The 16819-nt window shown below is 37.5% G+C and overlaps 1 protein-coding gene across 1 annotated transcript in view; it reads left to right on the top strand.

Moving 5' to 3' along the window:
- The first annotated feature begins 1160 nt into the window (after positions 1-1160).
- Positions 1161-16819, top strand: part of myo15aa (myosin XVAa) — a 49663-nt gene continuing 34004 nt past the window's right edge. The window contains exons 1-20 of the mRNA XM_079253494.1: positions 1161-1268; positions 1654-1736; positions 2403-2466; positions 2615-2724; positions 3018-3092; positions 4219-4309; positions 5502-5605; positions 5696-5759; positions 5858-5971; positions 6048-6209; positions 8686-8799; positions 12802-12860; positions 13452-13575; positions 14321-14416; positions 14574-14705; positions 15288-15413; positions 15531-15608; positions 15710-15867; positions 15987-16032; positions 16114-16238. Coding sequence (XP_079109620.1) covers positions 1185-1268; positions 1654-1736; positions 2403-2466; positions 2615-2724; positions 3018-3092; positions 4219-4309; positions 5502-5605; positions 5696-5759; positions 5858-5971; positions 6048-6209; positions 8686-8799; positions 12802-12860; positions 13452-13575; positions 14321-14416; positions 14574-14705; positions 15288-15413; positions 15531-15608; positions 15710-15867; positions 15987-16032; positions 16114-16238 — 2009 coding nt within the window. The 5' untranslated portion in view covers positions 1161-1184. The remainder of the gene's footprint in view (positions 1269-1653; positions 1737-2402; positions 2467-2614; positions 2725-3017; positions 3093-4218; positions 4310-5501; positions 5606-5695; positions 5760-5857; positions 5972-6047; positions 6210-8685; positions 8800-12801; positions 12861-13451; positions 13576-14320; positions 14417-14573; positions 14706-15287; positions 15414-15530; positions 15609-15709; positions 15868-15986; positions 16033-16113; positions 16239-16819) is intronic.

The following is a 16819-nucleotide window of genomic DNA, read 5'->3' as shown; positions in this document are numbered from 1 at the left end:
GTTCCTTATTCTCTGGTGGACTGAGGACTTCTCAGATCCAGGGATCCATGTTCAAGCTTCCCAGTGGTACTTTGACAAGGCCTCAAGGCCATATTGAACCACCAGCTACAAGCAATGTTGTATGTGGTGGGAGGCTATCACCCTCTGCACTATCTAGTGCTCTGCAGAACTCAAGTCTACGCCAGGCCACCTATAGACTTCCTGACGGTTCATTGATTACCCAAAGTGAACCGGTTGAACAGCAATCACCTGTCTCTTCTTCTATGTTGTCTTCTGCACTGTTGAACCCCAATGTGCGTAAAGCAACATACAAGCTGCCAGATGGAACTTTGGTTACAAGAAACGAGCCAGCGCCTGAGTCTTCCTCTACTATGCTCTCCTCTGCACTTCTTAATGCAAATGTTCGAAAGGCTACTTATCGATTACCAGATGGTTCAATTCTAGCACGTCCAGGAGAGGAGCCTCAGAGTGCTGTAGCATCACCTGGACTATCTGGTGCTTTGATGAATGCTAATCTCCGTCAATCAAAGTTTCAGCTCCCAGGAGGTTCATCTCTGTTTGCACGAAAACAACCTCAAGAACCTACCAGTCCTCTCCTTTCTGGTGCTTTGCTAAACACCAACCTCCGTGGTGCTTCTTACAATCTATCAGCCTCATCATTATTGAAGCGGCCTGGATCTGCTGCTCCTTCAGAGCAACGTTCACTGGATCTCTCCAATGCGCTCCGCAACCAAAACCTCCGATCTGCCTCTTACCGTTTGCCAGATGGAACTCTTATGGCCCGTTCTCAGACCACTTCTGGACCCCAATCAATGGACCTTTCTAATGCTTTGTCAAAAAACCCAAACCTTCGTGGGGCAAAATATCGTCTCCCTGATGGTAATATCATGACACGACTTGGTGCCCCAAGCACCCCACAACCACGGTCACTTAATCTCTCTGGTGCTTTGCAGGGGTCTCAGCTCAAAGGGGCCTCTTTCCGTCTGTCCTCTTCATATGCTGTAGTATCTCCCCAGGTTCAGGGTTCTGGTCTTGAACAGCACTGGGCACAAGGCTCTGGCATTGAAATGCAGCATGACATGGATGTTTGGGGGGCCGAGAGAGTTCTCCCTCATGGAACAGTACAGAACCTCAACAAGTGGTCTATGTACAGAGATGGAGAGCTCCTTGAGCCCCATGGCCTGATGGGACAGGGACATGAGGGGCAGCAACCGGGGCAATGGAATCTTGACAGAGAGGGGGAACCACAGGGGCAATGGTTTGACAAGGTAATAGTCCTTAAATGATATGTTATTAAGCAAACTGAGTCTCTGTAAACAATTTTGGTTGGGTCAATATTGTAGTTATGTAGTATCCAGTGTGACAGTGAGAAACTAGTTATTCACTCAGATTTTAGGGATACGTTGATTAATTTAAAAAGGATGAGGATGCTTTAGAGGTAGGGCCCATTTAGCAAAAGATGCAATAGTTTAGAAATATCAACAATGATCAGTAGGAAAAATATGCTGTGGTAATGAACAATTTAAATGAAAGAAATAAAATTACAATATGATTTTGAATAAATGTGTACATATATTTTTGCATTAGTCAACAATGCAGTGCTTGTGTGCTTTTATATTTGTTTTAATTTCTGTGTGTATGTACATGTTTTAGATGTACTCAATCCGAAGCATGGCCACAGTAGCTGACCGGGAGCAAAGAGAGGAAGAGGGTGTAGAAGATATGACCCAGCTGGAGTAAGTAAAAAAGAAAAGAAAATACACATAGACAGATTAAAAAGGAGAAAAGGCATATGGCAGCATATGGCAGCGTACTCATCAGGTGCTGAAAACAAAGATGAAAGTGCATTGTCTGGTGGTAGGTCATAACCAAATAATTGTCAGGTAAGACAGGTAAATTTATTTGTATAATAAAGTTCAACAACAGGGTGATTCAAAGGGCTTTACAGAGACAGTAAAGCATGGGAAAAAAAAGATTTATAATTTAGAATTAAAAACAGAAAAAAAGGAAAAATACATGCAGCTGATAACAAGTGGGTCTTTAACTTAGATTTAAATAAACTGAGTGTTTTAACTGATCTTAGGCTTTCCAGGAGTTTGTTCCAGACATGAGAATCATTTTCCATGTCTGGTTCTGACTCTGGGAACCGATCAAAGACTGGATCCAGATTACCTGAGGGGTCTGGTAAATCATTCTGGGTCAAGAGGTCACTGATGCATTTTGATCTTGACCCATTCAGATCTTTACATACCAGCAACAGAAATTTTAGGAAAACAAACTTTTAGTTTTCAATCCAATGCTGCTTCAATGTATTAAAATAGTTTTTGTAATTTTGGCATAATTTGAGCTACTGCTGTAGATTTTTTTTTTTTTTTAAGCTTAGGTGTATTGTTTTTTCTCAGGGAGATGCATGAGGGGGGTGTTCTGCTGAACATAAAGAAAAGGTTTGAGAGAGAGATCATTTATGTAAGTATTTAACAATTTCAATTAAGAAATGCAGAAAAAATACTATTCTGTGACGAATTTGTAAGTAATTTTAACAATTGTTTCATTAATATTTTTTTTGCTTTGTTTCTTTCCTTTCTTTTATCCCACATTGATGTCTTTTATCCAGACATACATAGGTAGCATTCTGGTCTCTGTGAACCCTTACAGGATGTACAACATCTATGGGACAGATATAGTGCTGCTGTACAAGGGCTGTGCTCTGGGAGAGAACCCTCCGTAAGTCATCTTCCCTCTCAAACTGCGAGAACAGTACACTGAAAACAATTTGAAACATGCATTTACAACTATTAATTGTCTTAAAAATATCAAGAAAAAAAATAATGTTACTCCCGTTTCAGATTCTTAATAATAATTATTAAGAGATCTAACTGCTATTATTTATATATATATATATATATATATATATATATATATATATATATATATATATATATATATATATATATATATATATATATATTTTTTTTTTTTTTTTTTTTTTTTTTTTTTTTTTTTTTTTTGTCTTACAGGCATTTGTTTGCCATAGCAAATGCTGCTTATTCCAAAATGATGGATGCCAAACAGAACCAGGTCATAATAATCAGGTAAAAGTTTCAGTCACTTTGCTGTATACATGCAAAATAGTGGTTTGCTTTTTTAGTAGATGCAGTATGAAGTTCAGCTGCAATTTAAGCTATATTTCTTTTGTCCTTTGATCTCTTTAGGGTTTTCTTTGTAACCTTTAAAGTGTTTTTTCTGTAAACGGTTTAACTTTGAATTTTACAATATCTAAGAGGCTTGTTTGACAATCACATGTGATCACAAATAAGGTGAACCCACAGACTTTTGGGTATGACCATAACCAACTCAAACACACCTTACACATGCACACACTTTCACACACCTGGAACACTCTAGCTGTACTCGGAAGGAGACACCTGTAAGGAAAGCCCAGCCAGGTCTGGGCCAGGTGCAGATGGGGTTTCAGAGGTGCATGTGTCTGAGTGCATGTGTGAGCTTTGTTTGCGTGTCAGTGAGTGTGTTTTAAGGGCTAACCGAGGTCTGGTGTTCAGTGACCATTAACGGCCCGTTTCTTTTTGGCCACGTAGCCTGTGAGCTGAAACCTTACGCCAGAATGTGGTAAAGGCGCTGTCATTCCCTAAATACGCACAGACACACACAACCCTGATCTCCTTGGGCGGAGCTTACATAATGGTGGTATTAAGTGCTAAGCTGTTGGCAGTGCTAAAGCCCTGGGCATGTGTGAGAGACTGTTTCAGGTAGTTTAACGCAAAAGAGGAGTTGAGGCCTTTTCTAATGAGAGATTAGTCTGATCTTACATGAGTTAAATCAGTTACATCAAACACTCAAACCGCACCAGCAGGAAGTTAATGAGGATTAAATAATGAACAGTCTTAGGGATTAATGAAATACATCTGAAATACATCTTTGTGCTGAAAGTGGTGGAAGGGTTCACACCGAATGAGGTCTTTAAGTTTTTCTGTTTTCTCTGTTTGGAAAACCTTTGTATTTCTCAGAACACTAATGACAAAGTTACTTAAACCCCTCTTTCTGCTGTATATCAATAAAGTCTTCTGCACCTGTTAAAGCCTCAAAAGCATGTTTGTAGGCTGTAAATATTGGAAGCTTCCAGCTAACTTGCCCCCTCCTCATTTCAGCAGAGCTTAGTGACCTGGAAATTTAAAAGTTATGTTCATGGGTGTGTTTCAGTGGGGAGAGCGGGTCCGGTAAAACAGAGGCCACCAAACTTGTCCTTCGCTACCTTGCAGCAATACATCACAAGTCGAATCTTGCCCAGCAGGTACACACACAGATTCTGATGTTCACAAATTGACATGAAAATATAAAAATAACTGCATGTACACACATACACACACTGTTACATGATGGATGAGTAACACCTCCTTGTATATTGTTTTCTGTCTCTGTCTCTGTGGCTTGCCTTGGGTGCAGATTGAGGTATTAGAATTTCCTGTATGCCTCGTGCTTTACATTGTTAAGCTTATCTTTGCCTTTAGGCCTTTTTAGAATTGCATCATGCTGTGTTTTGCTGTGGTGTATTACTGCATTATTTTGAGGTATTCTGAACAAATTGAAGGGATTTTGATGTGTCCATGTTCATGTTTGTTTTCCTTTCTTTCAAGGTCTTAATTGTCTTTTCATATAAAAAGACAGCTATTATAAATAGCAAGCACAGAGGAACCTGCTCATGAGTAGTTTGACATGCTTCTTTGGCAATGTCTTGGTAACTTGTTTGGATGATACCAGATTTGAACACTTCATGCAACAGCTCCCTCCCAGTCAGTAATTTTGACCAATCAGAGCCCAGTTCACAGTTGCATCTGTATGCAATCAGAATTTTACGAACTTGTTGTAGTTGTACTACAATTTAGGTCAGTTGTTCCAAAGCTTTCCACACAAGCATATTAATCATTCCACAGTTTCACACTTCAGGCTGGAAGTTGACAGCTTTGCATCCACGAGCTGGTTTACCAGCTGCCTAGTTAAGTAACAGAAAACAAAGGTGTGTGCATATCACCATTTCCTGTTCACAGTTTAATGCCACAGTTTAACAGCCTATTCATGAAGAATTTTGCGAGTGTGGATAAGAGTAAAAATGTCTTCACTTAACGTACCTCTTTCTTGTTTTCTCTATGTTTTTACTGTAACTTTGCTTTCTTTCTTTCTTTTTTTTATCAACAGCTGATCAAAGCACATGGTTATCCCTGAATTAATTTTTATATATATATATATGTATGTATATATATATATATATATATATATATATATATATATATATATATATATAATGTATAAATTATCAACCTTATCAACCCACGTGTATATAGACTCTTTTATTTCTAAATAAATAAATTGTTTCCAGTTAAATTCAGAAGCAACCATGCTTTGGATATGTGTTTTAAAATGGCTGTTGTTGTTGTTCTTTTTTTATTCTTTAATTTAAATGTGCCCTGTTTTTGGATACCGGGTAGATACTTGAGGCAGCTCCTCTACTGGAATCTTTTGGAAATGCCAAAACTGTGCGAAATGATAATTCCAGTCGCTTTGGGAAATACATAGAAGTCTTTCTTGAAGAGTGAGTACACAGTAATGATCCAACTCTATGTCCTTGTTTAAGTAATTCTACTCTTGTATTAATGTCTTTGCTGTCTTCTTGTTCAATTAGTGGTGTGATCAGTGGTGCCATAACCTCTCAGTACCTACTGGAAAAGTCCCGTATTGTCTTCCAGGTGAAACATACAGAGACATAAACCAAATTATATAACTTCTTATATTCTTGTTGTTTGTATATCTCTTCGTTGAACCTTTTTTTTTTTGTCTATTTCAGGCCAAAGATGAGAGGAACTATCACATATTCTATGAGATGCTTGCAGGTCTTCCCTCTCAGCAGAAGCAGGCTTTCTACCTGCAAGAAGCAGAAACCTACTATTACCTCAACCAGGTAAGATAATGTGCAAGAAGACGTCAGCTTCTCCTGAATGTCCTGTTTAATTCATTCTTTTGCCATCTCCACACAGGGAGGGGACTGTGGGATAACAGGAAAGAATGATGCTGATGACTTCCGACGTCTGCTTTCTGCCATGGAAATCCTTCGTTTCACTCCAGATGACCAGCTAGCCATCTTCAGAGTTCTCTCTTCTATTCTACACCTAGGCAATGTCTACTTTCAGAGACATGAGGTAATATTTTCTAGTATTATTTCCAAAGCAGTGCACTTATCTTCTTTATCATCATTATTTAAGACTGAAGTTTCATTTGCTTTTATGATTTTTTTTCTTTTTTTCTTTAAAACAAAAAATCTCATGTCATTCACTTGTGGTAAGCACTGACACCAAAGGTTTTACATGTCAGGGGATATAAAATAGGAAATATCAGCTTGCCCTCACTGGGCACCATATTCTGTATCATGTTATCTGACGCTCAGATTAGTGTGGAGAAAATCTGGTCCACTTCTCTTTTCATCTTTGCGTTGGTTAATTGAGGATTGTGGTTTATTCATACACAGCTCTCTAATGGTCTCGCAATAGCAGGTTGAGGTCTGGACTTTAACTGGATTCTTTTTCAGACATTCTGCTGTAGATTTACTGCTATGTTCTGATCAGTGTTTTCCAGTCCGATCAAGCGTCAGTCAAGCCTCGGACAGACAGCATCATATTTGATTCTTGCATACTTTAGTTTACAGAGGAGTTCATGGTTGACCTAACTGCAGCAAGGTGTCCAGGTCACTGGGTGAAAACACCAGAGTATCAGTGTGTGTGTTTGTGCGTGTGTGTGTGTGTGTGTGTGTGTGTGTGTGTGTGTGTGTGTGTGTGTGTGTGTGTGTGTGTGTGTGTGTGTGTGAAATTTCCGTTTATAATTATAAACTTTCACACTGTACTCTGGAGCAGTCCCTCTCTTTTTATCAATAATAGAAGGAGTCAGCACTTTGTTAGAACACTGACATCAAATCATCAACCTTCCCCCACCTTGTTGGACAGTTGGGATCATGGACATCATACATACATAGACACCGCATAGTATCATTCTGCCTATACGAGCTGATGTCTCATCGTGCCGCCATTTTGGATGGGTCTCCCATGTGCCTCCAATGCATTTACTTGTAAGGTGTAAGTCCAACCACAACAATAACTTCACCCATTTTTACCAGATTTCTCTCACAGTTTGGTTTGTTACAAAGGGTAGAGATATTTTTATGATGCTGATCACTGTAAAACATTGAAACAACATGCTTTTCTCCTGAAATATTTTTTTATTTTGCTATTTCACAAAGACATAAGGTACCTACAATATAAATAAATGTATAAATAAATTTGATACTAACATGTTCCATTCTTTATTGATGCATTTGGATTTATACATCTATTTTTTTATCTGGTCAAAGAAATTATTATTCAACCTTGTGAAATGTAAGTCCATACGATCTGCTCTCAATATTTCGCCGTTTATTGCAACCGTATGCTGAACAAAATACGGGAACAGTTGCTGGCTTTCTCTTGACTACGGTTGACTTTCTTTTATTTACATTTATTAATTTATCAATATAAAAATACAGTTGTGCAAAGTCTGAAAATAAAGTATTGTATCAAAACTGCTATTCAAAAGTTACCAAGAAAAACACTCGGAGAGCACAAACCTCTACCAAGGTCTTTAAAAAGCTCCTGGATCCAAGCAGTGATCTGGATCACCACCAAAATTGATTTAGTTCTTCCTTTTCACATTTCCAACAAGTTCTGAAAATTTCACGAGAATCCGTCCATAACTTCTTAAGTTATCTTGAACACAAACAGATAAAGCCGGTAAAAACATGACCTCCTCAGCGGAGGTAATTATGCTACCTCATAAAACTCTCTTTGTGTTCATCAACATCATATTTTTCCATAAAAACACCTCATAGGAGTAAAATTTATCATTTGCATTTAGTAGATTTCTCACTGTGTCAACATTACTTATCAACCAATTATGTAGAAAAGTGTTTTGTTTGTGTGTAATATAAACACGTTGTTCCACAGAAAACAGTTATGTGGGGAAACTGCGTGGACTCTGCAGTAACCAATATGGTGGCAACGCTGGTTCACTCTCCAGCGCACAATGAGGCGTCTATGTATAAACGATGTCTATGATTGGGATGAGGTGTTTGTGCTGATATGTTGTGTTGGACAAACATGTTCTTGTCCGGACATCCAAAGGTGTTGTGTTTAAGTCATGGCTTAGTGTTTTTTTTTTTTTTGTTTTTTTTTTGTTTAATTTTTTTTGTTTGTTTTTTAGCTGTTTTGTCATGAATTTTTACATTTAACTGAAGCTTCTAGTTACATAGCCTACTCATGAACTCTCTTTGGAAAATTGGTGACTGTCTTGGTTATTTCTCACTCATAAATAATCACAGCTGTAGAATGGTGGGCTCCAACTTGTTGCCCTAGAACCCTTTCTAAATGAATGTGCAGCAACATCAAGTTCTCTAAGGTTATTACCAGTCTGTCTTTCTTGATGTTGACCTGATACTCAAAAACTTACAAGTGAAATATTGTATACTTTGTTTTCCACAAACATGTCAACAAATCATGAATAAACGTTACAGAACTCAATTTCTGCCATATTTTCTTGCAGACAACGTATAAAATCAGTTTTCTGCATTTTTCTCTTGGTGCTGTGCTGCAGACTGATGGCCAGGAGGTGGCGTCAGTGGTAAGCGCTCAGGAGATCCGAGTTGTGGCTGAGCTGTTGCAGATCTCTCCAGATGGACTACAGAAAGCCATCACCTACAAAGTTACAGTCAGTATGACTCCATCCTATTTGGCTGCAGTTTTATTTACACTTACTAACATTTGTTTCAATGCCTGCTTAAAAATGACACACTTGTTCCTTCCATTTGTTGGTTGGGAGGTTATTTATTACGCTTTCTTTTGTACTCCTTACATTTTGACTGATCTATTGCTGACAGGCATGTAACATGGCTGTATGCCAGCTTCTCCGTCTTACTTACATACATGTGGTTACATTAAAGGCATTGTATCATTGTATCGCCCCCAGTGTCACTTTCGCAAACACAAGGGAGACACATGTGTTGCTCCCACACAGAGAGTGAAAGAAACAAACTACTGTCACTGATCTACTTATGTTCTGTTCTGGTCCTCCTGGACTCCTCCGAAAGGCATTTTAAAGAGGTTTTCTGACCAAACCAACTATTTCTATGCACCAGTGGATTGAGAAATATTAGTTAACCAATCATCTTCCTTTAATATGTAAAAATCCACAATGTCCTCCATTGAAATATCAAGTCTGATCCTTCACATCCCTCTGTTTATGGTAATAGAAAAGACTTTTGAATGACTAGTAAAGTATTATTGATTTTTTATTTAGATTAAGCGTTTTTGTTTGTTGGTTTTTTTTTTTACTACTTACAATCAAAAGACCACAGGGCTTTGCTACCATTGGTCCTTTTAATAAAACCAAGATGCATCAGTTAACTTTGGCTTTTCTTTTAATAATTCTAGATGCTATTTTCTCTCTAACATCTCATTTTCAGCTGTTGTCTTGTGTACACTTTCATTCATCATGATAAGACAGACAAATCTCGGAATAGAATAGAATAGAATACAATACAATACAATACAATACAATACAATACAATACAATACAATACAAAACACTTTATAGTCTTTGCACAAGTGCAACAAAATTGATGCGGCACCACTCATGTTAAAATAAATAAATACAAATAAATAAGACACAATACAACACTGTAAAAACAAGCACTACTAATAAGAAAAGATAAAGCTAAAATAGAAGAGATTATGAAAAGATAAAATCTGACATCATATCCAGCACAGTTTCACACAGCACAGATGTGTTTCCGTCTGGTAACATATCATTTTCACACATCATTTAGAACATGTTCTACCACATACTCAGTGTTTCTCAGAAACATATCTTCCACATCAATACAAACTATGTGTGTACATTGTTGATGCTCTAAACACATATGTACAATATCTGAAAAATTTGGGCGCATGCACACAATCACACATCTAATATACACACAGTACGAATTTGTAAAAAAAGGTGCACATTTAGGTATTGTTGAGCTTTGTGGATTTGTATAATGATGCTTCTGGCTCTGAAAGCATCTCCTGAATCCTTTTGTTACAGTCTCTATCAGTGAGTCGTATTCATTTCTATAAATAACCACACTTAGCATGTAGCTTGGAGGCTCAGGCCTTTCATTTATGTTAGTTGAAATCTGAGTTTTTATGCCTCCAGTTTTTACATCGTACAATAAAGTAATCTGTCTTACTTGGTCTAAAGAGTGAGACTTATGTCCAGTAAGGGCAAGTTGTCCAACTTTCTACATGCTTTGTCTTTCTAAAAGCAAGTAAAATTAAGATATAAAATTTAAAATTTAAAATTTAAAAGGAATTTCATTTGGTAAAGCTTCCAAAACACTTATTTCCAGCTATAGGAAGAGAAGAGAAAAGATGCATTGTTTTCCTTTACATGAAGCTTAAAAAATACTTTTGAACATAAAACCTTCCATGTGATTTGAAGCCAAACAGGAATTTTTCAAATAGAAACAAAAAGGAAACAGTTTTTTTTAACATATTTGTCTTTCGGACATCCCAGTAAGTCAAACAAATACTCCAGTCCTCCATCAACTGCGTTTTCTTTTGGATTTAAATTCTAATAACATAAAAATCCCAGGAAAAAAGAGGTATATACATATTTTCCAAGCAGAAAATGTGGTTTGTCCTCTTGTAAATCCAGTTGAAATGATGATTCCACTCGTCTTGACCGCCTTATAGTGCCTCTGACAACAAATGAGTCTGATGACAGAGAAAAAGATGTTCTGGAAAACGCTGAAGCTACATTTATACATGCACGTGCTTGTATACACAATACCAGATCCCTTTGCATTATTTAATTATAATTACGAAGGTGAGTATGTAACAGGAGAAGAGTCAGTCGAACCCGTTCATTTCTTCTAGTTGGAGGTTTGTGCACAAAAGTGTGTGTGTGTGGGTGTTTATGTGTGTGATAGTCAAGTGCATTTTTGCAAGACGAGCTCTCAGATCTCAAAGCTTGCTTTATCTGATCAGGCTCAGTGTCTCAGTCTTGGCAAACAATAAGATGAGAATAGGAAGGAAGAGCTGAAAGGAAGCAAAACTGAGAGACGTAGTCATGAAAAAGAAAGAATTAGAGCCTTAATGCTGCACAGAGCTGAACAGGAAGACATTCATTTCTTCTTATATTGAGGTTTTGTCGGAAGAAGTGCATTGTACTGGAAGTTTTGGGTTGGGGTGGGGTGTGGAACTTAATGGTTGTATAGAAATTTTGGTTGTATAGATATTGTATTTTATACATTTTTAGCTTATGTAAATGTGTTAAGTTGGTTATTCCCATTAAGTTGAATTGGTTTATGTAACATGGTTTATATAAAAAGTTAGCCAGCCAGCACAGATCTGGGCTTGGCAAATTATAAGCTTTTTCTTCCAAAGCTTTGTTGGGAAATATGCCATTTACCAGACAAATCACATTGAGAATGTCAGTGATTTGATCATTTTCCTCAAATAAAAAGTCTCTCTTGTGTTTTGGTCACATCTGTCTTGAAGACCAGCTGTTTAGTTGCATATGAATGTTTTCATGTCTTACCTTAAGAATAAAAGCATCATTGCTATGTGTGAGCATAACAGGAGGATATGTTGGCTGTAGCACTTTGGATCTATTTTGAAGCTATCTCTGGCAGTCACATCCAAATTCTTTGAGTCAGATTCACAAGACATCAGAGGTAGATTAGAATATGCTCTGATTTCAGGTTTAATGCAAGACCTTTGCATAGTGCATCTTCTAATTAAAGCATAAAGGTTAGCACGACAAAGTTAGCTACGTGAAACCACAGCAAAAGACCTGCCAAGGACAACTACTAGAACATTTAGCTCTAAGTCCACTTCCACAATCCTCATTGCCATAGCTCTTCCAGGGGATTGTTGACGGACAGGTAGTCCAGCATGTCCACACAGGGGAGTGATTCCTGCATGACCAGCAGAACCACCTGGTCCAGTTTGTACCATTCCTACAGAAAAACAAGCACTGAGGCCCAAAAGTAGCATTGATTAGATTCATAATACAATCATTGGAAAAGCCAAAAACAACACAAGCGTTAGGCATTTTCCAGCAATCAAAACATTTACTACACATGGTGTGGCCTACACACTTTTTACACTTAGATAATGTGGCAGATGTGACATCATGTGATTATGAGTGACTACATATTGTTACTTTACACCAAAGGAAAGAAAACATCCTTGGTTTTGAAATAACAGCAATACTGGCATTTTTTTTTTTAACCAAAATTAATATACACTGAAAAAAGTATAAACAAAACACTTTGTGTTTCCTTCCATTTCTTGTGAGCTGCACTCAAAGATCTAAAACCTTTTGTACATACACAAAAGAACATTTTCTTTAAATATTGTTCACATATCTGTCTAAATGTTAGTGAGCATTTTTCCTTTACCAATATAATCCATCCCATCTCACAGTTGTGGCATAACAAAATGAATTATGGTTAAATTCCATCTTGTTCAATTTTATTACCAGTTGTCTAATGCTAGGATGGATGGACTATATGTGTGGTCTGACTTGGTATGAACAATAATCTTTGCAGTAAAGGAATTTTCTAAGTATTATAAACTCAGATGTAAACATTTTATATTGTATAAGCTCTGATCCTAAAATATTACTCCCTTTTCCTTGTACCTTGTACCATCTTATCTACAGGAGACGATGAGGGATAAAATCTACACCCCGCTGACAGTAGAAAGTGCTGTTGATGCCAGGTGAGAATGAAAACAAACATGAACCAACATCATCATTTCACATGCGTTGCCTTCCTGAAAGGAGATTAAGAGCAAATCAGAATTTTATGTTTCACCAATTATGCAAAAATTATTTGAATAGTGCATTTCATGTAAAAGACAGTTTAAAGTGCTTTACATATGCAGTTTAAAGCTCTTGAATGAAAGTTTCTTTCTCCTGTCCTCAAGGGCCACAATCCTCCAGGTCTCATATGTCACCTGAATCCCAATAAATGGCTCTTCTCAACAACTTGTGAAATAATGCCCAAGCATGTTGACCCGTCAATCTGATTCTAGTCTTTTATAGCAGGAAGCATCTAAAACCTGTAGGACTGTGGCCCTGGAGGACCAATTCTAGACAATACTGTTCCAGTACCTGCACCTCAACCTGTGATTTATAAAAATATACATAAACATTATTATTAAATCATCTGGTAACTTTTAGTTAATCCATTTTGCCTCTATGGCACCTAATTTGGACCAGCTCTGGATAATTTAACTATTTCTTATTATAGTTCCAGGCAGCCGTACAACTCATCTTTCATCTTTCACACACATATCTTTATTTCCCAGAGATGCTGTTGCCAAGATCCTGTACTCGTTAGTGTTCCACTGGATAACCGAAAGGATCAATGCTCAGGTGTACCCTCGCCAACACACCCTTTCCATCTCCATTCTGGACATTTATGGATTTGAGGTGAACAAGTTTTCTTGTGTTTGCCAACCTGTTACAATCCTGCATATGTAAGATGGTGAAAACTAAGAAGAAATGAAAAGATACATACAATAATATAGTTTTTATTTCTTCCTTGTTGCTGCGTTTTTCTTCCATTTAACCAAAATCCCTTCCATGAAAAAGCTATCCATAAAATCAACATTGAAAAAGTTAAAAAAAAAAAAAAAAAAATCTAACATACGACTGAGGAGCTACTCAGGTCAACCAGCCAATGAACTATGTAATAATTTAAAGCTCAGATTTAAATCATATTGAGACAACAAGGAACATGCATCAGTTCAAGTGAAACCAGCACCCATCTGAAAACCAAGTCTTACAGTCTGGAGTTTATAGGTGGAACAACGTTGTTTCCCAACAGGAATGTTTATTAGGAGCACAACCAAGACTCAACATTTCCAAGAACCCTTACTGCTTATTATTATTAACTTTGAGCTCTAGATAATTTGGCACCCCTCAGATGGCAAAAATAATTCCTGCTATTACTGTGTTTAAACATTAGCTTAGTTCTTTAAACAAAACAAACAAAACACCATTTATCACCAGCAGGCGTACTCATTCACCACAACACAACAAACAGAAGACACCACATCCATTCATCTGTCCCTCACTCTCTTGAGTGGTGATCAACTTTACCGCAGGACTGAATAATCATGTTTAAGACGTGAAGAAAAGGCAAATGATGTGCTGTGTTTGTGTGTGGCAACAGGATCTGGCGTTCAACAGCTTTGAGCAGCTTTGCATCAATTATGCAAATGAGTACCTGCAATTCTTCTTCAACAGAATTGTTTTCAAAGAGGAGCAGGCGAGTTCAAAACCCAGAATCACTCACACACACACACTCCAAATGTGGACATTAATGGTGCCATTAACATGAATAACGCACATGTAAAATTACCATCAGTGTTTTTACGAATGGATTTCAAAGGCATCATGTTGAAACGCATCTGGTTTCCATACAGGAAGAGTACAGCAGAGAACAAATCCCATGGCAGGACATCACATTCAGCGACAACCAACCCTGCATCGACCTCATTGCCTCTAAGCCTCATGGGATTCTCAGGATTTTAGATGACCAGAGCTGTTTTCCCCAAGTAAGGATTGTTACATATAGAGATTACAATAATGTTGTATCAAAACAGCTGTTGGTCAATGCAAAGATTACACCTATAATTATCATAGTAACATATGATAATAGATGTTATCTCTATGAGGATTTGTTTTAAGTCTGTTATTATTATCATAACAATCATCTAAACATCACTATTTTAGGCACGTAACTGTATTGATGCTTGCGCTGCTGCTAAAATAAGTCCCATGCTGCTGTCCACTTTGTTGTGAAATTAATGATCATGATGAGTATGGTTATTACTATAGTAATAATGGTGTTACTATACATTTACTTTACTATAATATTGTTAATTGTACTGGTAACTTGATGCATTTTTGTTTGTTAAAGTAGTAGTCATTAGTCATTGTTTCTGTATTATCATGAGTCATGATTTGCTTGTTGTTATTATGGTCGGCTTTCATTGTATACATGGTTATTCTGCATGGCCGATCAGCCTTTTCCTGTCCTTAATGGGAAACAGAAAAAAAAAGGAAAAAAGAAAGAAGGAAAAAAAAGAAATCGAATCACCTTGTTTGTCAATTAAAATGTGGTAATTTGTTGCTAGGCGACAGACCACACTTTTCTCCAGAAGTGTCACTATTACCATGGCCACAATCCATTGTATCAGAAGCCAAAGATGCCTCTCCCAGAGTTTACCATCAAGCACTTTGCTGGTCGGGTCACCTACCAGGTATCAATTATTAATTCTGTTTGTTTTTTGTGCGTTTTTGATAGGCTGCCATCTCATGACATCAGAAAAACAATTTTAGCTATGAGTGTTTACTAATATAAGATGTCACTCATGCAGGTTTACAAGTTCCTTGATAAAAACTATGATCAGGTCCGACAGGACGTCCTGGACTTGTTCATTCAGAGCAGAAACAAGGTGGGTGGACAGAAACCATTTATCAATACACACAGCTGGAGCCATTGCTGTGAGATGTGAGAACATGTTGTGTGAATATGTATGTGCACTTCTGTTTTCAGATGGTGTCAAACCTGTTTGTGGTTCACACAGAAATCATAGGCCAGCAGAGAGGCGGTCACATGAGGAAGAGCAGCTCAGTCACCAGAAAGTACCAAGCTCCCACCGTCAGCAGCAAGTTCCAGCAGTCCCTGCTGGAGCTGGTGGAGAAGATGGAGAGGTGAAGTGAATGGAAACTGAAACTGACAGCCATGAACATGTATTTCTGTAAATAATCATCAGCTCTAAATCCAACTGCTATCAGACAGCATTGCCTACTTTTTCATTCTTTTATTTCAGATGCAACCCCTTTTTTGTTCGCTGCATCAAGCCAAATAACATGAAGGTAGCTCCTCAATCCACTCTGTATTTCTGATTGCTTCCTGAAAATGCATACATGTTTGAGTATATATTCATATGTGCGCAGCAACCAGGTGTGTTTGAGGATGACCTGGTCAGCAACCAGCTGAGACACTCTGGGGTCCTGGAGACCATCAGGATCCGTAAAGAGGGCTATCCTGTTAGAATGACATTCTACAACTTCCTCTTCAGGTAATATACAGATCCTCCGATCCCTCCAGAACTGTTCAGGCTATTAAAATGTAATGCTATGCTTCCCGAAAGATTCTAACTGGGATTCTGACTTTGGGATTATTTTATGTCAACCCTCTTCTCATCACTTTGGCTCTTAGTGTTTGACAAACACTTTGTTGCAAGGTCCTGTGTCTGCAGAATACCTGATATTTGTTTACAGAACATATTTCTTCTCATGATTCTGTTTACATTAACAATGTTGTTGGGCTAACTGGGAGACAAACAAAAAAACAGATGGCTTATTTTTCTTCCTTCTGCCAAATTCCTGTGTCCAAACAACTCAATAGTTTCATCTGATCATGTAGCCAAACTCTAAAAACCTCATTCATGGTCTTAATTAGGTTTTGTAAGATGAGTCTTAGAAATGTGAATTATTGATGAAAGGTGTGTTTAGAGAAGTCTTATTTCTCTTTTAAGATGCTACACACAGAATTACTCAGGTCTTGTAGTGATGTGGACCTCAGGCAGTCACTACAGGACGAAACTAGGCGTTTATACTTTTGAAAAATATAATGTAAAAAAAAAGTCCTTAAAAATAT

The sequence above is a fragment of the Telmatherina bonti genome, assembly GCF_933228915.1.
Source record: "Telmatherina bonti genome assembly, chromosome: 14".
NCBI classification, from domain to species: domain Eukaryota; kingdom Metazoa; phylum Chordata; class Actinopteri; order Atheriniformes; family Telmatherinidae; genus Telmatherina; species Telmatherina bonti.
This window is presented reverse-complemented; position numbering and strand designations above follow the sequence as displayed.